Source organism: Pleurodeles waltl, chromosome 10 (genome assembly GCF_031143425.1).
Source record: "Pleurodeles waltl isolate 20211129_DDA chromosome 10, aPleWal1.hap1.20221129, whole genome shotgun sequence".
In the NCBI taxonomy this organism is placed as follows: Eukaryota; Metazoa; Chordata; class Amphibia; order Caudata; family Salamandridae; genus Pleurodeles; species Pleurodeles waltl.
Genome location: NC_090449.1, coordinates 159,616,428 through 159,641,444, shown reverse-complemented (window position 1 = coordinate 159,641,444; position 25,017 = coordinate 159,616,428). Strand labels below are relative to the sequence as shown.

At 42.9% G+C, this 25,017-nt stretch overlaps 1 protein-coding gene across 2 annotated transcripts in view; it reads left to right on the top strand.

The window, feature by feature from the left end:
* The window catches only part of FLII (FLII actin remodeling protein), a 208,551-nt gene that overhangs the window by 83,404 nt on the left and 100,130 nt on the right, over window positions 1–25,017 (top strand). The window contains exons 8-15 of one of the 2 annotated variants that reach the window (XM_069210099.1): window positions 5,198–5,373; window positions 6,668–6,825; window positions 9,580–9,664; window positions 16,650–16,797; window positions 17,250–17,383; window positions 17,891–18,100; window positions 20,518–20,697; window positions 22,176–22,258. In XM_069210099.1, coding sequence (XP_069066200.1) covers window positions 5,198–5,373; window positions 6,668–6,825; window positions 9,580–9,664; window positions 16,650–16,797; window positions 17,250–17,383; window positions 17,891–18,100; window positions 20,518–20,697; window positions 22,176–22,258 — 1,174 coding nt within the window. Of the gene's footprint in view, window positions 1–5,197; window positions 5,374–6,667; window positions 6,826–9,579; window positions 9,665–16,649; window positions 16,798–17,249; window positions 17,384–17,887; window positions 18,101–20,517; window positions 20,698–22,175; window positions 22,259–25,017 lie in introns of both variants that reach the window. The other variant, XM_069210098.1, reaches the window with a different exon arrangement.

Sequence of the window (25,017 nt, the reverse complement as noted above, 5' to 3'; positions counted from 1 at the left end):
GAGTGGATGGAAAACACTACCAATTCAAAGTCCTACCATTCAGGGTCATAACTCCACTACAAGTTTTTATCAAATGTATAGCAGTAGAAGCGGCTCATCTTGGCAGACAACAAATACACATCTTTCCCTATCTGGATGATTGGCTGGTAAAAGCCACATTTCCAGAAACAATGTCACCAGAGTACCCTGGTAACAATAAACCTACTCCACAGGCTCGGATTCACAATCAGTCTTCCCCAATCCCACACACCACCTATACAGCTACACCCATGTCTAGATGGGATTCTGAACATACAAATCGGGCTAGCCTATCTCCTTTCCAACAGAGTTCAGAATTTTCAGGCCCTATTACCTCTCTTTCAACCGAACCAGCAGATAACAGTGAAGACAGTCATGCGGGATGATGGCCTCCTGTATCGATATAGTACCCCATGCCTGTCTACACATGCCAGTTGCAGAAATATCTAGCTCGTCAGTGGTCTCAGTCAGAGGGTCACTTATAGGATCTAGTGTTGGTAGACCGCCAAACTTATTTCTCCCTGCAGTTGTGGAATCCCAATAACATGTTGAAGGGGGAGCCTCTGTTGAACCTTGTTCATCATATAACTCCCTCAACGGTGCCTCATTCACGGGATGCTGTGCACTTCTTAATGCTCTCACAATGCATGGTATATGGGACACCAAACAACAGTGTCACCATATCAACTTCCTCAAGCTTCAAACTGTTCACCTAGCCTGAGCCTAGAAACTTTCACAACTATCGCGGACCATATGGAAATGGGCTCTATGCCACAACATTCACCTGATAGGGCAGTATCTCCCAGGCACAGACAACTTTGCAGACCCGCTAAGCAGAATGCAGCAACAAGTCCATGAATGGGAACTCCAGGCACAAGTCCTACTTCAATACTTCCACAAATGGGTGTTCCCTCAGATAGACCTTTTTGCAACAGTAGAAAATGCAAAACACCCAAACTTTGCATCTAAGTTTCCACACCCACTATCCAAGAGCAATGCACTATGGATGACTTGGTCAGGGATATTTGCCTACGCTTTTCCTCCTCTTCTGCTCCTTCCATTTCCGGTTTGGAAGCTCAGGCAAACGTCTCTCACAATGATCCTAGTAGCTCCCACGTGGGCTTGCCAACCCAGGTTTACAGCAATACTGGACCTCTCTGTAGTTCCCCACAAGAAGCTCCCCAACAGGCCGGATCTTCTCACTCAGATCCATGGAGGAATCTGGCACTAAGATCCCAAGACTCTCAACCTAGCAATTTGGCTCCTGAGAACGTAGAATTTGGTTACCTAAATTTGCCATCAAAATGTATGGATATCCTTTGAGAAGACCTTAGACCTAACACTACAGACTGCTATGTGGCAAATTGGAAATGTTTTGTCTATTACTGTCACTCAAAGCAAATCAATCCTTTCACAGCTACTGTACTTGACATTGTCTGCTACCTCCTTCATTTACAAAAGTTTACATATAGATGGCTGCATATCTACAAAATAGGCAACACTTTTCTTTGCTCAAAGTTCCAGTGATTAAAGCTTTCATTGAAGGGCTCAAAATGTTACTCCACCACGGGTGCCACCTGCACCCTCATTGAAACCTTAATGTTATTCACACAAGACTCATGGACCCTCCTTTGATTCCCCTACACTCATGCCCCCTTCGATTCCTCTCTTGGAAGATTGCATTTTGTAGTCGCCATCACTTCACTTTGACGTGATAGTGAACTCCAGGTTTTAACTTAGGAAGAACCTTTCTTTCAGCTTCATAGGGATAGAGTGGTTCTCCGCACCAGTCCTAAATTTCTTCCTAAAGTGGTTTCTCAATTTCACCTTAACCAGTTGATTGAGATTCCAATTTTCTTCCTTGAACCCGATACTGTTACGGAAAGAGCGCTCCATTCATTAGATGTAATGCTTTTATGTTCTATATTGATAGAACTAAAACTTTCAGAAAAACTAAACAACTTTTTGTTGCTTTTTCTGTGACACGTAAAGGCAACCCTATATCCAAATTTGGCATGGTCAGGTGGATAGGAAAATGTATTCACACTTGTTATGCTAAGGCCAAAACACCTTTACCTACTCCTAGAGCACACTCTACTTTTCTAGGAAACCTTCCCATATCTGACATATGCAAAGCAGCTACATGGTCCACACCTTCACTAAACATTATTGTATAGATGTTTTAGCATGCCAACAAGCCACTGAAGGCCAGGTAGTGCTACATACACTTTTTAACCCCTTCTGTGCCTTGTACGAGGTCACCTCGTCCAAGGCTACAGTTCCCGTGTGCCTTGGACGAGGTCACCTCGTCCAAGGCACACGGGAACTTGGGGGAGCGCTAGCGCGCCCCCCTGTGCACTCCCCTCCCCCCAAGGCGGGGATGGAAGGGGAAGACCAAAGCATTTCTCTTTCAATCACTGGGGGAGGCCCGGAGGGGCTTCAAAGGGAAGGAAATGTATTCCCTTCCCTTTGAAACCCCACTAGACACCAGGGATTTTAGGTCAATCTGCCCCCAAGGGGGCAGAAACCACTAGGCACCGGGGATTTGTTTTTTGGCGCTAATGTCACGCAGGGGGAGCGACCCCATAGGCAAGGGTCGCTCGTGGGGGGGGGGGGGTTGGGGGTCAAATTTATCTTAGGGCATTTGTGCCCCCCCCTGGGGCCGGCTGAGCTAGAGGCCACAATCCACAGGTAGGCACTTTGCAAAAAACACCTCTGTTTTCTGTGAAAAAATATGTTGTGTCCACGTTGTGTTTTGGGCCATTTCCTTTCGTGGGCGCTAGGCCTACCCACAGAAGTGAGGTACCATTTTTATCGAGAGACTTAGGGGAGCGCTGGGTGGAAGGAAATTTGTGGCTCCTCTCAGATTCCAGAACTTTCTGTCGCCGAAATGAGAGGAAATTGTGTTTTTTTTTTTTGGGCTAAATTTTGATGTTTGCAAAGGATTCTGGGTAACATAACCTGGTCAGAGCCCCGCAAGTCACTCCATCTTGGATTCCCCATGGTTTCTAGTTTTCAAAAATGCGCTGGTTTGCTAGGTTTCCCAGGTGCCGGCTGAGCTACAGGCCAAAATCTACAGGTAGGCACTTTGCAAAAAAACACCTCTGTTTTCTTTCAACAAATTGGATGTGTCCACGTTGCGCTTTGGGGCATTTCCTGTCGCGGGCGCTAGGCCTACCCACACAAGTGAGGTATAATTTTTATCGGGAGACTTGGGGGAACGCTGGGTAGAAGGAGATTTGTGGCTTCTCTCAGATTCCAGAACTTTCTGCCACAGAAATGTGAGGAACATGTGTTTTTTTTTTTTTTTTTTAGCCACATTTTGAGGTTTGCAAAGGATTCTGGGTAACAGAACCTGGTCAGAGCCCCACAAGTCACCCCATCTTGGATTCCCCTAGGTCTCTAGTTTTCAGAAATGCACAGGTTTGGTAGGTTTCCCTAGGTGCCGGCTGAGCTAGAGGTCAAAATCTACAGGTAGGCACTTTGCAAAAAAACACCTCTGTTTTCTTTCACAAATTGGATGTGTCCACGTTGCGCTTTGGGGCATTTCCTGTCACGGGCGCTAGGCCTACCCACACAAGTGAGGTATCATTTTTATCGGGAGACTTGGGGGAACATAGATTAGCAAAACAAGTGTTATTGCCCCTTGTCTTTCTCTACATTTTTTCCTTCCAAATATAGGAGAGTGTGTAAAAAAGACATCTATTTGAGAAATGCCCTGTAATTCACATGCTAGTATGGTCACCCCGGAATTCAGAGATGTGCAAATAACCACTGCTCCTCAACACCTTATCTTGTGCCCTTTTTGGAAATACAAAGGTTTTCTTGATAGCTATATTTTACTCTTTATATTTCAGCAAATGAATTGCTGTATACCCGGTATAGAATGAAAACGCACTGCAGGGTGCAGCTCATTTATTGGCTCTGGGTACCTAGGGTTCTTGATGAACCTACAAGCCCTATATATCCCCGCAACCAGAGGAGTCCAGCAGACGTAACAGTATATTGCTTTCGATAATCTGACATTGCAGGGAAAAGTTACAGAGTAAAACGTAGAGAAAAATTTATGTTTTTTTCACCTCAATTTCAATATTTTTCTTTTTCAGTTGTTGTTTTCTGTAGGAAACCCTTGTAGGATCTACACAAGTGACCCCTAGCTGAATTCAGAATTTTGTCTACTTTTCAGAAATGTTTAGGTTTCTGGGATCCAGCATTGGTTTCATGCCCATTTCTGTTACTGACTGGAAGAAGGCTGAAAGCAGCCACTTTTCCCCATTTTTTTAAAAAAAACGAAATTTTCAGTGTATTTTGGCTAATTTCTTGGCCTCCTTCAGGGGAACCCACAAAGTCTGGGTACCTCTAGAATCCCTAGGATGTTGGAAAAAAAGGACGCAAATGTGGCTTGGTTAGCTTATGTGGACAAAAAGTTATGAGGGCCTAAGCGCAAACTGCCCCAAATAGGCAAAAAAAGGCCTGGCACAGGAGGGGGAAAAGGCCTGGCAGCGAAGGGGTTAAAACAACTGCAACACCCACAGGTTAGCAACTTTTTTGAGGGGGACTGCTTTACACTCTATGCAGAGCATGTGTATCTAAAGCCGCACAGGCCTCAAACGGAATATGTTACCCTGTAAATATCATTTTGTGGCATGTAGTGCTGTAGATTCACATGCACCCACTCTTTTCCCCAAACTCATGTGGCCGTTGCAGCTTTGTCTACTCTTTCTCACATGGACATCTCTGACTTGGACTTACTGTACACTACATTCTCACCCTCCTGTGGGAAACCCATCCAAAGGTGTAGTCAATGCCCATGTGCAGTATCACAACAAAGGAGGAGGCACTCTACTTCGTGACTCGAAAGACTTTCTTCGAAGAAAAACAGCTTGCCTTTTCCGGACCCAACACTAGATGGCAGGAGTATACAGAGTATGTGAATCTACAGCACTACATGCCACAAACAGATTCTTACAGGGTTAATAACATATTCTGTACCCTAAATTATGTGATCATGAGCCTTAAGTTATGAATTATTGCTATCTACTGTATTTAAGAATCAAATGAAAATAATACTGCACTGTGACATATTATCTGAAGTCCGTGATTTCCATTTAGGTAACTGCACATCGCAACTCATAAATTCCTCACATTGTGTCTCTACATTCTTTCCTCCCTTCATCAGATGTGGATCTATCTTCCAATGACCTGACACGAGTGCCAGAATGCCTTTACACCCTCTCCAACCTGAAACGCCTCAACCTGAGTGGCAATCAGATCTCCGAACTTTCTCTCTGTATCGACCAGTGGACCCAGCTGGAGACCCTCAATCTTTCCCGCAACCTGCTCACTTCTCTGCCAGTGCGTGCCCATAGCCTATTTGTAATCTTAAATGTTTATCAGTTTTGTGTTTTGAGGACAGGCATAACTTATTTAGATCACAAAAACAAAAATGCAAGAGACACATTCATACAATGATGAAGGTAGTTTCTCTCACACTGAGCTGCTTAAAGTGGACAGTTTAGAACAGCTTTCCTGAAACTGTTGCTCTGTGCTCCACTGAGAAGGCTCCGTGGGAGTTGCCTCAGGCAGGACAATCGATTAGAAGTTCTAATCTACGTAGTAATGTTAAAATTAAGGAGGTAGGGTGGTCACAACACGAGTGAACCTGGGTTAGTAAGGAACGTTGCTGCCTCTTCAAGTGGAAATGTCAGAAACCCTGTGTGGCACAAAAAGGTTTGTTTCAGTAACACTGAAAAAGACCGGTTCCTTTTATGGTGTATTCATTTATGATATTGGCTTCCTTAATTTGATGGACAGCCTTCTAGTGATGAAGGTTGTCTGCTTGATCTTCCTTTAGAAAAATAGCAGCAGAAGACTGTGTGTGTGTTGGTGTTATGGCATTATCTTGACAAACTTATAAAGCACAGATACAATCCCCCAGGGACTTCTTGGCCTTGAGAAGCTCATGGAACAGAGTAATGTGCTTGGACAAAGAAGATATCACAGAACACTCTCCTAACCGATATCTTTTAAGGCAGCAATTCCTAGGCAGCTGTGCTCACCGCAGTGATCCACTGATGAGCTTTGCGAAAGTTATAGACTCCAGAAAGGGACTTTAAAATGTCTGCTGCCAGAATGGATGCCAGACACAAATATCTCCCACCAGCAATATCTGCTCATTTTCAATTTCTATATCTGACCAGTTCAGTTATTAAGAATTGGGTTAATTTCCTATTACAACACCAAAAGCAACCTGTTTAGGAGCAGATGTGTCATTGTAGATCTGGCTAAATGTTGACATTTTCGTTGGGATATAATTTTATATGGTAGATAGTTCGGAAATAGACTTTTTGGAGTATGCTTTTGCAATCAATATTTTTTTCACTCTGTCTTGACCCGTTACTCTTCAAACATCTCATAGTTTTTCCTCTTTGAATGATTTGACCTAGTTTAAGTGGGGGAGCTTCAGGAATTGAACACTGATTAGGAAGCAGTGGCCAGAAGTATTTTATCATAGTGTGTGTTCTTAGCTATAGGATTTGTTTTGATCAATGGATCCAAATTTCAAAGCATCCCTTGCCACTGCATGTTTCTTCATTTAGCCTTAAACAGTTAATCAGCTCCTTTTTGATTGTTGTCTGTGTGTTTGCAGTCTGCTATCTGCAAGCTGACCAAGCTGAAGAAGTTGTACATGAATTCCAACAAAGTGGACTTTGATGGTATTCCTTCTGGCATTGGGAAGCTGACCAGTCTAGAGGAGTTCATGGCTGCCAACAACAACCTGGAGCTCATCCCGGAAAGCCTCTGCAGGTGAGGGAATGCTGTGTTGTTTAATTCAAAGAATGAATAAAATATGATTTAGTTTCTTTTCTGTTAATCACACAGATCCTGTGATGTGATCAAGCCTGGACATATGCAATTCCCTAGTAATGGGTAGTTTAATCTAATGAGTAACGCTGAATGGTCATTTTCATGTTCATTTAATTCTTTATGGTTATTTTGTATAAATTTCACCATATTTGTGCTAGTTTATGTATGGTTTCTATAAACCATAGACTTTCTTTTTCCTCCATAAGATAGTGGAACTCGGAATATAGCTTGCGCACCACATATGGTTTACAGATTGTGTCTGACTCAGAAGAGTTTGTAAAGCAAGCAGATCTTTCCCAACAGAAAAAAGATGTGCTTTGTCAATAGCAGCATTGTACTCTCGTCTGTGGTGATGATGGCAGCAGTATATCGTGAATTATACGTTTTGGGGAAACCAACATTGCGCCCATGGCCACTTCTTACAAGTCCCCTGATTTGCCCCAGGCACTAGAAGTTCCACATGCTATTGTCATGTAGCATGGTTGTCCCTCCCAACCGAAGAATCATGCTTAATTTTCCAGCGGCACCAAAGGTGGGAAAGAAACGTTATGGCCACCGAGGGGTCCCATGCATGAGGAAATCAGTAGGGTGTAAAGCATCCTATATATCTCAGAAGTTCCCCTCATAGATACTTTTGAGACTATGAGAGAAATAGAGAGAGTCTTTTAGTGCCCGAAAGTAAATAATAGTGTAAACTACTTTCTGGGCACAGATGTAGGACAGATGTAGGACAGAATGTTTAGAAATCATTATTGTTAAATGAGCAAATGACATTTGACACTGTGCACCAAACAATAGGGAAGGTATGATGAACAGAATTTGCATGGAATTCATTAACTGATGCATGTAGAGAAAATAAAACATGCAGACTTTGAGAAAGTGCATTTGCTTCTAATGTGCTTAGATGAGTATGCTTAAAAATTGACAAAATAACACTAATTGGTGTGCACTAAATGTTGCTGGGCAAAGAATGTCCACAAAAGGCTTGCCTCTTCTAAGCATCTTGAGACCCGAATACTTGTTAATAACAGTGTTTGATCAAGTCTACTTACAAGTGTGCCCTTCTTACGATATTTCAAGTTTTTTTATTAGGATGATGCACACTTCACCCCGTTAAGATACAAGTTTTTAAGTATTTGAGACAAACCCCTAACCACATTTTTTTTGCCTCTAGAGTGTGTGAGTACTTTAGCTGTAAACATTTGTGAAAAAAATACAAATTGTTACTGTTCTTCCCTTCTCATACCTGCTGCTACTGCCCTTTGTTTGCCTTCATAAAAAATAGTATTTCTAACAAATAGAAAAATATGCAATGGCGATGCGTATAATTAATTGTATTTATGTAGAGCTTACCACCCCATGATGAGGTGTCAAATCGCTTTTCGGCGAGTAGCACACATCTCTGGAACCCAAAAAGATTAGTGGTGGATTAGTATAGGGAAATGTGAGTTAATTTGAGTGGTAGACATGTGAGTCTGTTAATTGGACTGAATAGAATAATGAATGGATAGAAGAGGGACGAGTTTAGAAAGTGTAATTTGGGAAATCCTGGTAATAAGATGAGGTTAGAGATGCTATACCCTAACTATACAATATAAAGGCATGGAAGATCACTGTGGAATCCGGTGATATTGGAAACCATGTGGTCAGGAGACACATTTAAGATTATCCCTGGGAGATGGACCATTGTCCTTCTGTAGAATGTGGCAGATGGTGATAGGAGGGACAACGAGACCTACTGAATGGAAGCAGGAATTAGGGATGTTCGTTATAGAAGTAAATAGATCTTTCTGTGGTAGGAAAAGTTCTCTCTTTAAAGAGTAGATTAGGTCAATTATTACAGTGTATTTTTGCTGCAGAGAGAGTAGTTGGCGATGAACAAAAAAGTGACATAGAGGAGAATATGGCTCTGCAAGAACGAAGTGTGTCACAGAGGAGGAAAAGGGTTTGATCACATTACGGGTTTCAATGACACTTTGGACATAGGCGAAACAAGAAGGTTAAGCGGGGAAACTGATGGTGCTCTAAAATGTGTTTGCAGGTTGTCCTTCTTTGCTTTGTCCATTTCCCTTTGTGAAAATTCCAGGTGACATGTTAAAATAGTTCCTGCTGGATCTATTTGCATCTTGTGGGTTTTTGGATATGTAACTATACAGTCCTACTGGCTACATAAAATATCGAATAAAAGCAATTGACAGCATGAGGTTCTCAAATACCAGGTTCTAGAGTTAACTTGGTATCAATTTTAAAATTATCTCTATGGCACTGCAGATAATTCCCCAAAACTCACAAGCCAACTCGTGGATTCTGTAGAAACCATATTTAACTTGTCAAGAAGCATTCTTATTATGTTTCTTTCTTCTGCTTAACACACGGAGATCTCCTTAGTGTGAAAGCCAGGGCAAATCTAAAGTATACAAATTGCACCACTGTTTTTATCCAGGACTTTGTATTGCTGTTTTGTCCACCACGTGCTGGTAGAGGTTTAGTTTCAATTTTGACAGAGCTCGTTTCGGTTGCGCTAATTTTTCTAATAGGAGCTCCAATGATGGTGCCTGTGATCACAACGCTCCATGTAACATCAATGTTTGAAATGTAATATTTACCCATTGTGCCTGAGCAGCCATCACACAGTTTCTATTAAACCTTTTTGCTGATTGGCTTGTGCTTGTGTTTTGCATATTATTTATACAGGTGCAGCAAGCTGAAGAAGCTGGTACTGAATAAGAACCGCCTCGTCACCCTCCCTGAGGCAGTGCATTTCCTGACTTTGCTCGAGGTGAGATTGAATCTGTCTCTCCCACAGAGATCAGTATGAAACGTAGAGTAGTATGGTAATCCTTGAATGGGCCTTAGTTGTCACTGGTTTAGTCATTTCCTTGAACATTTTCATTGGTGAGACTCCTAACCAAAGGAAATACATAACTAAACTCTCCATGTTACAGCCCCTGTATTTTAACTAGTTGTTTTTCAAACCATATAGTTAGAACTACACATAACCGGAACCAAATGGTTTGCAGTAAGCACTGATTACCTGAAAAAATAGCCATCCTTGAGACTGACAAAAGATTTGATTACTGCTAGTCTTCTACTAAGAAAATTGATTCACCATTAAAACATTAAATGCCTGACATTTAGTTTTGCTGTATTTACAGTAAGCAGTCCCATGATTTCTCTATTCAACCTCTCAGTGCAGTTCAACAGGTTAAATATAATTGTATATTCCTCCTGCAACTTTGTGTTGTTTATTGCTCATCAAATCACCATTAAGTTGATGCATGTTACCTTTTGCATTTTGTGAACTATTTGTTAAATAATGTGATGTAGACTTTGCTGTGGTTTGTCTCAGAGTTAAATTATTATTACCCTTTCTGTTATTTCTTTCTTTCATGTTTTGCTTTCCCTTTCTTTTTCACCTGTGATTTTGATCTCCTCTTGCTCTTTACTTCACTCCCTTCTTATCTTTAACTATAAGTTCGGTGGCATGTGTAGCTGCAGATACACATGCTGTGCATAGTCCGCCGTCTGGTGTTGGGTCGGAGTGATACAAGTTGTTTTTCTTCGAAGAAGTCTTTTCGAGTCACGAGACCGAGGGACTCCTCCTCCTTGTTTCCATTGCGCATGGGCGTCGACTCCATCTTCGATTGTTTTTTTTCCGCCATCGGGTTCGAACGTGTTCCTTTTCGCTCCGGGTTTCGGGACGGAAAGATAGTCAAAACTTCGGAAAACTACGTCGGTATTGTTTCGTTCGGTATCGGGTTAGATAGAATCGACACCGAATCGTAAAGAGCTCCGGTAGCCCTTCGGGGTAACTTCGACCCCCCCCCCCCCCCCCGTCGGGGCCTGGTCGGCCCGACCGCGTGTAACATCGACACCGATGGAACGGACCCCGTTCCGATTCTGTCCTAAATGCCACAGCAAATATCCATATACAGACCAACATTTGGTCTGTAACTTGTGCCTGTCGCCCGAGCACAAGGAAGAGACGTGTGAGGCCTGTCGTGCGTTCCGGTCCCGAAAGACGCTCCGTGACCGAAGAGCCAGAAGGTTGCAAATGGCGTCCACGCCGACAGGACAACGTGGGTTCGAGGAACAAGGAGAAGAAGAGGAAGCCTTCTCCATCCATGAATCGGACTCGGAGGAGTTCGACGTCGAAGAAACCGTGAGTAAGACGTCGAAACAAGCACCACACGGGAAAACAGACAAGGCCCAGGGGACGCCACTGCCAACAGGCCATGGCTCAACCCATAAAATAGGTGACCGTCCATCGGCACCGAAAAAGGGCGAACTGGTGCCGAGATCGTCCGACTCGGGTCGAGACACAGGCACGCAGCAATCTCGGGACCGAGAAAGTGCTGCCGAAAAGGGTCGACGCCGAGACAGCGGAACCGAAGCTGCTCGACGCAGAGACAGCGGCACCGAGGATGATCGACGCCGAGAAAGCTCGACTACAAAAAAGAGAAAATTCTCCTCGGAGCCGAAAACAAGCAAAGACAGAGTTTCGGTGCCAAAACGCCCTGCAACCGAACCGACTGCCAGCTCGTATTCAGAGGAACAATCACTGTCCTCTCAAATGCGCAAACACAGATTTGAAGAAGAGTTACAACCCATAACGTAGACCACACCCAGAAGCGGATCTTCATACAGAGTGGGACAGGGAAGATCAGCACTCTTCCCCCAATCAGGAGGAAAAGGAGACTCGAGTTTCAAACACAAGAACAAACACCACAAGCAAAAGTGGTGAAGAAAGTAACTCCACCACCCTCTCCTCCACCTGTAACTCATACATCACCGGCACAAACTCCGTCACATTCACCAGCTCATACCACCATGAGCCAAGATGACCAGGACGCTTGGGACCTATATGACGCCCCAGTATCAGACAATAGTCCTGAGTCGTACCCTACCAAGCCCTCACCACCCGAGGACAGCACAGCGTATGCACAGGTGGTAGCTAGGGCAGCAGAGTTCCATAACGTGTCATTACACTCAGAACCTGTCGAGGATGACTTCCTTTTCAACACCCTCTCCTCCACCCATAGCACCTATCAAAGCCTGCCTATGCTCCCGGGAATGCTAAGGCACGCAAAACAGATCTTTAAAGATCCTGTCAAAAGCAGAGCGATAACTCCACGGGTGGAGAAAAAATATAAAGCACCGCCCACAGACCCTGCTTTTATCACATCACAACTGCCACCAGATTCAGTTGTAGTAGGGGCAGCTCGCAAGAGAGCCAACTCGCACACATCAGGCGACGCCCCACCTCCGGACAAAGAGAGCCGCAAGTTCGACGCAGCTGGAAAAAGGGTTGCTGTACAAGCTGCAAACCAGTGGCGCATCGCAAACTCTCAGGCGCTCCTAGCGCGATATGACAGAGCCCATTGGGATGAGATGCAGCATCTCATCGAGCATCTACCCAAAGAATTACAGAAACGGGCAAAACAAGTAGTTGAGGAGGGACAAAATATCTCTAATAACCAAATACGCTCCTCTATGGATGCAGCAGATACAGCTGCAAGAACAATAAATACCGCGGTAACCATAAGACGGCACGCATGGTTGCGCACATCCGGGTTTAAACCCGAGATACAACAGGCAGTGCTCAATATGCCGTTCAACGAACAACAATTGTTTGGACCCGATGTGGACACGGCAATTGAGAAATTGAAAAAGGACACTGACACAGCCAAGTCCATGGGCGCACTCGATTCCCCGCAGGGCAGAGGCACTTTTGGCACATTTCGCAGAACACCCTTCAGAGGGGGGTTTCGGGGTCAAGCCACACAAGCCAGCACCTCACAATCAACACCGTTTACCTACCAGGGACAGTACCAAAGGGGAGGCTTTCGGGGCCAGTACAGAGGGGGACAATTCCCTAGAAACCGGGGGAAATCTCAAGGTCCCAAAACCCCTACAACCAAACAGTGACTCACAAGTCACTCAACCCCTTCACACAACACCAGTGGGGGGAAGACTAAGCCAATTTTACAAAGCTTGGGAGGAAATAACAACAGACACTTGGGTCTTAGCAATTATCCAACATGGTTATTGCATAGAATTTCTCCAAATCCCTCCAAATGTCCCACCAAAAACACAAAACATGTCAAAACAGCATTTAGACCTTCTGGAATTAGAAGTTCAGGCATTACTGCAAAAGGACGCAATAGAACTTGTACCACGTACACAAAGGAACACAGGAGTTTACTCACTGTACTTTCTAATACCAAAAAAAGACAAAACACTGAGACCAATCTTAGATCTCAGAACACTAAACATCTACATCAAATCGGAACACTTTCACATGGTCACGCTACAAGACGTATTACCACTGCTAAAACAACAAGACTATATGACAACCTTAGATCTAAAGGACGCGTATTTCCACATACCAATACATCCCTCGCAGAGGAAATACCTAAGGTTCGTATTCAAGGGAATACACTACCAATTCAAAGTGTTGCCGTTCGGTATAACAACCGCACCAAGAGTATTTACAAAATGCCTAGCAGTAGTAGCTGCACATATCAGAAGGCAGCAAATACACGTGTTCCCCTACCTAGACGATTGGCTAATCAAAACCAACTCCCTAACAAAGTGTTCACACCACACAGAGTATGTCATACAAACCCTCTACAAACTCGGTTTCTCCATCAACTATGCAAAATCACACATTCTGCCGTGCAAAACACAGCAATACTTAGGAGCGACAATCGACACAACAAAGGGGATAGCCACTCCAAGTCCACAAAGGGTTCAACATTTTTACAAGGTTATACAAGCCATGTATCCGACACAAAAAATACATGCAAAGATGGTATTAAAACTCCTAGGCATGATGTCTTCATGCATAGCCATTGTCCCAAACGCAAGACTGCACATGAGGCCCTTACAACAGTGCCTAGCATCGCAATGGTCACAGGCACAGGGTCACCTTCTAGATCTGGTGTTGATGGACCGCCAAACATACATCTCGCTTCTATGGTGGAACAGTATAAATTTAAACAAAGGGCGGCCTTTCCAAGACCCAGTGCCACAATACGTGATAACAACAGATGCTTCCATGACAGGGTGGGGAGCACACCTCAATCAACACAGCAGCCAAGGACAATGGGACGTACATCAAACGAAGTTGCATATAAATCACCTCGAATTGTTAGCAGTATTCCTAGCGTTGAAAGCATTTCAACCCATCATAACCCACAAATACATTCTTGTCAAAACAGACAACATGACAACAATGTATTATCTAAACAAACAGGGGGGAACACACTCGACACAGCTGTGCCTCCTGGCACAAAAGATATGGCAATGGGCGATTCACAACCACATTCGCCTAATAGCACAGTTTATTCCAGGGATCCAGAATCAACTAGCAGACAACCTCTCTCAGGATCACCAACAAGTCCACGAATGGGAGATTCACCCCCAAATTCTAAACACTTACTTCCACATTTGGGGAACACCTCAAATAGACCTATTTGCAACAAAGGAGAACGCAAAATGCCAAAACTTCGCATCCAGGTACCCACACAGGCAGTCTCAAGGCAATGCTCTATGGATGAATTGGTCAGGGATATTTGCATACGCTTTTCCCCCTCTCCCTCTCCTTCCATATCTAGTAAACAAATTGAGTCAAAACAAACTCAAACTCATACTAATAGCACCAACATGGGCAAGACAACCCTGGTACACAACACTACTAGACCTGTCAGTAGTACCCCATGTCAAGCTACCCAACAGGCCAGATCTGCTAACACAACACAAACAACAGATCAGGCATCCAAACCCAGCATCGCTGAATCTAGCAATCTGGCTCCTGAAATCCTAGAATTCGGACATTTAAACCTCACCCAAGAATGTATGGAGGTCATAAAACAGGCTAGAAGGCCATCCACTAGACACTGCTATGCAAGTAAATGGAAAAGATTTGTTTGCTACTGCCATAGTAATCAAGTTCAACCATTACATGCATCTCCAAAGGATGTAGTAGGATACTTACTACATTTGCAGAAATCAAATCTGGCCTTCTCTTCCATAAAGATACACCTCGCAGCAATTTCTGCATACCTGCAGATTACCCATTCAACTTCACTATTTAGGATACCTGTCATTAAAGCGTTTATGGAAGGCCTAAAAAGAATTATACCACCAAGAACACCACCTGTTCCTTCATGGAACCTCAACATCGTCTTAACAAGACTCATGGGTCCACCTTTCGAACCCATGCATTCTTGCGAAATGCAATTCTTAACGTGGAAGGTTGCATTTCTCATTGCCATTACATCTCTAAGAAGAGTAAGCGAAATTCAAGCGTTTACTATACAGGAACCTTTTATTCAAATACACAAAAATAAGGTAGTTCTAAGAACCAATCCTAAATTTTTACCAAAAGTTATTTCACCGTTCCACTTAAATCAAACAGTAGAACTACCAGTGTTCTTTCCACAGCCAGACTCAGTAGCTGAAAGGGCACTACATACATTAGACATCAGAAGAGCACTAATGTACTACATTGACAGAACAAAACTAATTAGGAAAACAAAACAACTGTTTATTGCATTTCAAAAACCTCATACAGGAAACCCAATATCAAAACAGGGTATAGCCAGATGGATAGTTAAGTGTATCCAAACCTGCTACCTTAAAGCAAAAAGAGAGCTGCCCATTACACCAAAGGCACACTCAACCAGAAAGAAAGGCGCTACCATGGCCTTCCTAGGAAATATTCCAATGAACGAAATATGTAAGGCAGCCACATGGTCTACGCCTCACACATTTACTAAGCACTACTGTGTAGACGTGCTATCCGCACAACAAGCCACAGTAGGTCAAGCCGTACTAAGAACTTTATTTCAAACTACTTCCACTCCTACAGGCTGAGCCACCGCTTTTGGGGAGATAACTGCTTACTAGTCTATGCACAGCATGTGTATCTGCAGCTACACATGCCACCGAACTGAAAATGTCACTTACCCAGTGTACATCTGTTCGTGGCATTAGTCGCTGCAGATTCACATGCGCCCACCCGCCTCCCCGGGAGCCTGTAGCCGTTTGGAAGTAATCTTCAACATTTGTACATTTGTAAATATATTACTTAAACTTTATTTTGTACATACTTATTCATTCCATTGCATGGGCACTATTACTAACATACACAACTCCTACCTCACCCTCTGCGGGGAAAACAATCGAAGATGGAGTCGACGCCCATGCGCAATGGAAACAAGGAGGAGGAGTCCCTCGGTCTCGTGACTCGAAAAGACTTCTTCGAAGAAAAACAACTTGTAACACTCCGACCCAACACCAGACGGCGGACTATGCACAGCATGTGAATCTGCAGCGACTAATGCCACGAACAGATGTACACTGGGTAAGTGACATTTTCATTCTCTTTTCTCCTTTATTTTCATCTTCTTGTCTTTCACCCATTGTCTGTACTCCCATCTTGTTTTTCTTGAATTATTTGAGCTCCTGTGCAATAGTTCTCATTCTACTTCTGTCTTTAATTTCTTTTTACTTCCATAATAATTTTATATTTTTTATCCTTTTTTTATTTTTTTTTAACCTTTGCCTAATGGTCTTTTTTCCATTTCGACATATTTTTAACTCCTATTTCTTGTTTGCCTTCATTTATTTATACTCTTGTATTTTTTTTATGTAATCCCTTTTTTGTTTTAACTCTCATCTGCAGTATAAAGTTTGTGTTAAAAAAAATTCCCATCTGCAGTTAACTTTTTCTCTTTCTGCCTTTTTCTGTTATGTAGGTCTTGGATGTTCGAGAAAATCCCAACCTGGTGATGCCTCCAAAACCAGTTGACAGAACTTCAGAGTGGTACAACATTGACTTTTCATTGCAGAACCAGCTGCGTTTGGCTGGTGCATCTCCTGCAACTGTTGCTGCTGCAGCAGGAGGTACGAGTAAGCAGAAAATGACCAAATCGGTAACTCACAAAAAAAACCTACTCCTACCTCTACCCCTACTCATACTCCTTTTCATGTATAGGGTTGCTTCTAACAAGAGTGCATAAATGTGTTGTATGGTCTGTATTATATGGAGAACAATGGTGAATACCACTGATGGTTATGCTTTCAAGGTCTAAAAACTCTGGATAGGACCCGAGTTAACCCCTCTGGCAGCATTGCATATTATTTCACGAAAGAACTCTGAGCAAATCATATGACCTATTTAAGTGAGCAACACTGGAACTATTGATATGCTGTGAATTGGATAAACTATGAAAACCAGCAGCCATTGGTTTGCTCTGTCTGTCCATTAGAAACCAAGGGGAGTAACTTGATGAATGAGCACACATATCCCTTTTTTGTAACCACTCATCTGTGCTTTTGCTTCCCCAATATCTCAGCAAGTGCTACAAAAGACCCCACAGCCAGGAAAATGCGCCTGCGCCGACGTAAGGACTCAACTCAGGATGATCAGGCGAAGCAAGTCTTGAAGGGGATGTCTGATGTGGCAGAAGAGAAGAATAAGAAGCAGGAGGCATGTATCAATGTCTGTTTTTTTTCTGTTTAAATATTTGGCTAAGGTGTGAACCACAAACTATCTGATGTAATAAGGTAGCAGCTCAAGGGTGAACTGATCTGGATAATATGAGGGTTTACCATTTCCTTAGTTCCTCTAGGTCTAGGTTAAAGGTGGCTAAGGCAGAATTTTTGGATATTATTAAGGCAATCTGAAACTGAGTTTCCCAACCTAGCAGAATTATGTTTCATGTCCTGTAATATTTCACCATCTTTAGTGGGCGCTAGTTGTGGAAACTAGAGCCCTTTTATATATACTGGATTCCTTTTCACCATTTGTTGCAGAATGCTGTATTTATTTGGTTTACTTAACCTTGGTTGTGTTTCTGTAGTAATACCAGGAATTGCCTGAAGTTAAATTGACAGGTGTTTTGAAAACTTGTTTGAGCACTTTAGGGTTTGTTTTTTTAGCTGTATAAGTATATGCTTTTCTGGTGTGACCTTTGACTAATTCTTCCTGTAGCAGAATGGGGAAGTAAGGTACACAGACCTAAAGACACGGCGCTGGGATGAAAGCCTGGAGAAGCCGCAACTGAACTATTCCGAGTTCTTCACAGAGGACGTGGGGCAGATTCCTGGCATCTCCATCTGGCAAATGGAGAACTTCGTCCCTGTCATGGTGGATGAGGCGTTGCACGGGAAGTTCTATGAAGCTGACAGCTATATTGTGTTGAAGGTAACGGAGCATCAGGTCTCTGTGAGGTTGTAGAATTTGTGCACATGCGTTTTGTGTCTAGTCAAACCATATGTCTCTGAAAGAATTGATGAGGTACTTGCAGGCCACAACAAATGTTTGCATTTGTTTTTTATGCCAAAACTGAGCAGGGTGTAGTTAATCTGGTTCAGGGTGCATTGTGTGAGAAGCAAGTCCATACCTACAACTGTAAACAGTGCTTTAGATCGAAGGGCTAGGTGTAGATGTAAAATACATGGTGGGATATTAACACCCTGAGCGGGAAGAGACATGGGGGGTGTTTTCTTAGCGAAAATATGGAGCTCAAAGACTCAATTCCCAGAGTATTTTCACTTCTAATATCAAATAAGTGGTGCTTCTAGGCTAAACAACACACCCTGATTCCTCAAACCTGAGCAGTCCATTGACTGTCAGACAACAAATGAGAACCATGAGCAGGAAGCCTGAGGGCCATGAATGGGGATCCTATTTAAATGTCTTGCAGCAGTGCCCTAAGCTCCATGGGCACTTCAGAGTGGAGAACCAAATATGATTCTGTTGATTAGCTCACAGCAGATCAACGATTATCATCCTGAAGCACTGCCGGGGTATTGCATATAGTGTGTCCGTGAGCATTCAGAGACATCTGGCGAGCATTAACATTTTCACGAGCGTGTGACATCCTATGAGGGAGAGAGAGGTAAATCTCTCCAGAACTGCACAGATGCACTCTGCCAGTAATAAGCTCCAAGAATGTTTCTTTAGCGGGCATCAGGCAGATTCCTTGATAGCGAATGACACTCAACTCCCAAGGGAACCCAACCGCCAGAAGCCCCTCGGTAGACCTTCCAGCCAGTAGACCCAATGGGTACAGTTTAGTTTTTGTATGATTCACATGAACCCCAGAGAATTCCCCAGACTCCTGCATCACTTGCAGAAGTATGCAGTTTATTGGCCAGAAAATTTGTATCTACTATAGAACTCAGTGGGAAGAGCTTCTCTTCCCGATGTTTCCGTCGTTTCTAGGGCACGGATCGTGGTGAGAATCTCCTCACGTGTAAAGGGGTCTCCAGTGCATTGTGTTCCTCAGTGAAAATCTCCACCATGGTGTCGGCAAGTTCACTCGACTGGCATATTTCCTGTCTAGCATAGATGTTGCTCAAATGGAATCTAAAAACATTAATGGACCGTTGTGTGCAGACTAGGCATCCTATGCCCATACATCTTGATCATGATAATCATAACTTCATAAAACTATTTGCTACAGAAAAATTGGCAGCATTACTTTGTGATAACAGTCGCTTCTTTAGGGCTAAAGTAATCCAGTACTCTGTTAGTCGCAATAACTAAATATCTTCTCAGATTAAATGCTGGAGCGTAGGGTATCCTAAAGAATAACATTGCTTGTAGGGATAACTCCTCAAATTGAATTCTATTTGATCGTGTTCCCTATCGACATTGAGTGTAATCACAACCTCAGCTTACACAATAAATTCAATATGAAAATAAGGATCAAGATTTATGGGCATTCATGAATAAAAATGAATTTTTATTAATTAAAAGATAACAAGAATCACAATTGCGGTGTTTCCAACTCTGAGAACGATTGATGGCCTTATTTACTTAAGGTAGTAGCACCCTGACATATTTTTATCTTACTATAGAGAAGACCTTAATAGAACATTGATTATCACTATTCCCTATTATTGTATAATCTTCTTGCTTAATGCTGCTTGAGGGAATTAGCAGAGTGTTGGTGTGGTTATGTGTCTGTGTATGGTTGTTTTCTATTATAATGTATTATAAACCTCAATACAAGAACTGTCTGGTGGTACAGTAAATTAAGGCAAGTGCCTGCTGTTAACTATGTGGTCACAAGTATGAGTCATTTTTGGTCAAGGTATCCTTCCAGAGTCAATCAGATTAGTACCATTTATTTTAGTAAAGAAGGCTAATTTTTCACCTGTGAAAAGAAATAGATTTGGCTTTGAATACCATTTTCCAAAATAGATAGACTACAAGGAAAGCAAATTTCACTAGTATCAGGAAGTTCTTGTGTTCTTCTTTTTTTGTAAGGGGTGTAGTTTTTGGAAGTGAGTATATTCTGTAAAGACTGAGAGGACAAAGTTGTTGTTTTTTTTAAAGATGGAGTGATGGATAACACTTTAGTTTGGTTGGTTTTTAATCCTTATCTCTTAACGAGGGAAATCTTAGGGGGCTTGCTTTGAGCTCTCTGTGGTCGCAGAAATTAATTAATCACAGTAACTATATGTTTTTAGAACATATGATACGCAAGCTCTCACAGCTATAACTGTTTGACCTTAATAGAATACTGTGTCTGGTGCTGAAATTTTTGGACTACACATTATCCCATGACTTAATTTGTGTTTACTCTCCTCCCCTTCCATGTATTACCATAGACCTACTTGGACAACAATGAAGCTTTGCAGTGGGAGATCTACTACTGGATTGGCCAGGAGGCTTCCTTGGACAAAAAAGCATGTGCTGCCATACATGCTGTGAACCTGCGCAACTTCTTGGGCGCCCAGTGTCGAACGATACGTGAGGAGATGGGAGAGGAGAGCGAGGAGTTCAGCCTGGTATGATGCTTGTCCTCTTCTAAAGCAGGATGCTTCCTTGTTAAAAAAGCTATAAGGGCCTATCTTTCCTCCTACAGTCCTTCTATTATAGTCAAATACACACATCCAAACGCATTTACAATCCTGGTCTTATGTCCAACGAGAATCATACAGAGCTGCTACTATTAGTGGGGTTTTATTGACCACGTCATACAACATTACATTAGTGGCCACCCTATGCTAGATTGTCTGCAGCAATCACCACAGTGCAATAGGCAGGGTTGCCAGCAGTAATGTAAAAAAGCCTTATCAATTTGGAATGCCTCTACATGGGCAATACATAAAGGCCATAGCTTCAAGTTCCTGGAACTCAGGTAATTATATGAGATAAATGTCTACCAACACCACATGATTTATCAATCCGATAGCTTATTTCAACCATTTTCTCCAAAAAGCAGCTGCACACAGTTTCATCTTAAGCGCACTTTTTTTCAATTTTGGTATACATATATCAATTAATCCAACCAAAATCGTCTATATCAGTAGGCTATGCTGCACACACACAGGAGAGCTATTTACAGAAAGCTGGAGAGTTGCCAGTAACTCACAAGCTACTAGTTGAAGGGGCTTGGTCTACAATGTTGTAATGGGTTTCATTAATGAAAAAAATTCCAAGATGGCCACTGATGTGTATGCATACACGTATATGTGCATGGTACTGCACATCAACCATTTTAACTTACCGTTCTAGCATGGCAAAAAGCCATGCTATAACAGTAAATAAAAATAAATGAAGAAAAGTGTAGTCATGCAGTCACAAAAAAGAGCGAGTGGTCTAGCAGCACTTAACTGTCAGGCCCTCGTTTAAAAAATAAAAATAAAAAAGTCACTCACTGGCATGCCAGACTGAATGACTATTTCAGGTGCTGCTTCATACTAATATTGAGGCTGCTATTGGGGGAGGAAAGAAGGATTTTATTTTAATTTCCAACTCTGGGCCACAAATGAATTTCTTTCTAGTACTAAAGGAATAATTTTAGCCCTCTTGGATCCTACAGCCAGGCAGTTTGTCCACCATTCAAGGAACATTCAAGCATTATAAGATCATTTTTATGGATGCTGACCTTGCAGGGCAAAGTTGGCACAGCCTCCTTCACCATTTAGTTTAGTTGGTGATCACTTTCAGACATCCCTGTACTGATCATCAGCTGTGCAAATTGTTTAATATTGTACATGCCATGTCATGGTTTACTTAGTATTGCAGAAAATCAATGATGTTTGACAAGGTAAACTCAGTTCCCCGTTCTGCAGCTTGCATCATTTGATCCTAATTACTTTAGCCAGTATCTGGGGTTGGGTTCCACTTTTGGCATTTTGGAAATCTAGATAGATGTTTTGTTTTTTGAACCTCACAAACTCTTTGAGACCCTGGATGAGCTCTCTCTCTCTCTCTCTCTCTCTCTCTCTCTCTCTCTCTCTCTCTCTCTCTCAATTTGCAGGTGTTTGACAATGAGATATCATACATTGAGGGAGGATCAGCTAGTGGTTTCTACACTGTGGAGGATTCGCAGTATTTGACCAGGTAAGCGTTGACTAAACTGGTAGCCTGTACTTCTGAATGTACTGCGGGTATCTGTTCAGCACTTGAGTAGGGTTAGAGTTTTCAGATTTTATTTTTAATTAATTGCAAGTTGTTGGTTGTCACTATACATAACATGCTTGATGGTGTTTTTACCCATAAGGATACAATACAAGATTTGCCATCATTACCTTTTTAAGAATAAATCGGTTGTGTAATCAAACCATCAGTCTAAGCCAGCAGCAGGAGTAATGTTGCTGGAGTAAACTACACAGTCCCCATGGTGGAGAGGCTGCCATCAAATGTGTACATGACAGCCAAGCAGGGGGTCATGTAAAAAAAGGCATTGGCGTGAACCGCCATTGAAGCCACTCCTGTCAATGTATTTTACTGCTTGCTGCAGGGCTGCATTGGAAGGGCAGAGCCCTAAAGAAAACTGTATTCTTTTTTTTCTTTTCAATAAGAAAATCTAGAAACTGGATTTCCTTTTTGAAAAGAAAAAAAGGTAATACTCCCCTTGTCATCGGATGCTTCTCTCTTGGGAAGGGGCGCATTAGAATGATTTTACTCGGGGAACATTGACTCAGGAACAACGACCTACGTTGTTAACGCAAGCGGAACCACGCACATGTTTAAGGCAGAGAAAAAGGGAGAGTGCATTGGTAGAGGATGCGGTCAGGTAAGTGGGGCTAGAGTAGGGTTGGGGGATAGTTTTTAGGGGTGGGGGTGGATTAAGGGCCTGGGATGGGGGAGGTCATAGTAGTTTTTTTTTTCTTTTTTTAGGAGTGGGGGTGGGGGGAGGTCAGGATAGTTCTGGAACCTGTATGTTAAGATGCATTTAGTGCACTGCAGCACTGTTGGTGCCATCACTAAAATGGCAAGTAAAGACTTTCCGCAAGGTCTGTTGTGCAGCCTAGATGGCAAGTAAAAAAATATCCCAATTGGAAATCCAAAGTGGAAAGAAAGCTTACCTACAAGTCCCTAGTATATGGTAGTCCGTGTACTAATGCACTATAGATGAGTCACATTAGTGGCAGCTGGTGCCTTAAGTGTACACCACTGCGGGGACAAGTGAAAACATGACCGATCTAGAACTGTGGGATTTGATCAGTCCAAATAACCCTTTTGACAGGCCTTGACCGCTGTATTTATTACCCATGTCACCCCTAAGTTTACTTTAAATGCTGAGAGAGTATGGTGCATGGTTCTAAATAGCAGTGCATGTATAAGGTGTGTTTTACATGCCCTGGTAGTGGAAAATCTCCATAATTGATTTTCCGTATTGCAAGGCAGGTAGTCCTGTTGGCTAGCATGAGGCTTTAGTCTAATAAAGTGTAACTTCATAATGATGTTAGCTAGAAGGGTGGTTCAGCGTGTCAAATGAGTAGTTGCATTTAATCCAACTTATTGCCAAAGTTGGATTTACCTAAACTTATTTTTTTAGAAAAATAGTTTTACTTTCCTTAAGTTGCCTAAAAGGCCCAGCTGCAGACAGCGATGAAGTGTTCTCCGGAATGGAGAACAAAAGAGCCATATGCTGGGTGGAAATTTCCTTTCCTGTATCTGGGTGGCTGGGGAGGGGTCTAGTGGGCTCATTACATCTCTAAGGAACGTTGCCCATGGAAGAACAAATGGTACTGAGACTGCTCCTGTCCCGTTTCCTTTGTTGGCCAGCTATCCTGTATTTGCTTTAATTAGATTAGGAGATAACCTGAAGGGGAGAATATAGTCCCCAGGCAGCCACATTTCTGGAGTGGGCTAGGGTAGGGAGCTCCACACGGGGAGACATTAGGGGCCAGATGTAAGAAGCCTTTTGCACGTCGCAAACTGCAAAAAACGCAGTTTGCGACGTGCAAAAGGCCTTACGCGATGCAGAGTCACATTTTGCGAGTTGGTACCGACTCGCAAAATGTGATTCCGACTCGCAAATAGGAAGGGGTGTTCCCTTCCTATTTGCGACCGCATCGCGATGTTGAGTTGCTTTGTGACCGCGAAAGCGGTCGCAAACCAGCTCGCAGTTACCATCCACTTGAAGTGGATGGTAACTCATTCGCAAAAGGGAAGGGGTCCCCATGGGACCCCTTCCCCTTTGTGAATGCCACAAAAAAGTATTTCTCAGAGCAGGCAGTGGTCCTATGGACCACTGCCTACTCTGACAAAACCGAAACTAAATGGTTTCGGTATTTTTTCTTTTTGCAGCTCGTTTTCCTTTAAGGAAAACGGGCTGCAAAAAAAAAAAAAAAAAAACTGCTTTATTTAAAAGCAGTCACAGACATGGTGGTCTGCTGTCTCCAGCAGGCCACCATCCCTGTGAGTGCCTAGACTCGCTATGGGGTCGCAAACTGCGATCCACCTCATTAATATTCATGAGGTGGGTCTTTGCGACCCCATAGCGAGTCGCAGAAGATGTCTGAGACACCTTTCTGCATTTAATTTTGCAAATTGCGAGTTGCTAGTACTCGCAATTTGCAACTCGCAAAATGAATCTGGCCCTTAGGTACTGGGCAAAGTAGTGCTATCTGGGATAGGGAATAGTTTGATGCCTCACTTCCCAGGAAGTGGCCCCAGGGTAGTTGGGATTGCCCAGGGGAGTGTTAAACCTATTGGCTAGTGAGTCCTGCCCTCATTAAAGCTGGTGCAAAGGATACATTTGGCAACCCTGCCAAGGGAACTCCGAACACTACTGGATCTGTAGAAAACTGAAGGAACGTGTCTGCTGGACCCCTTTACTGCACAAAAAGGCTGCACCAAGAAGGACTTCA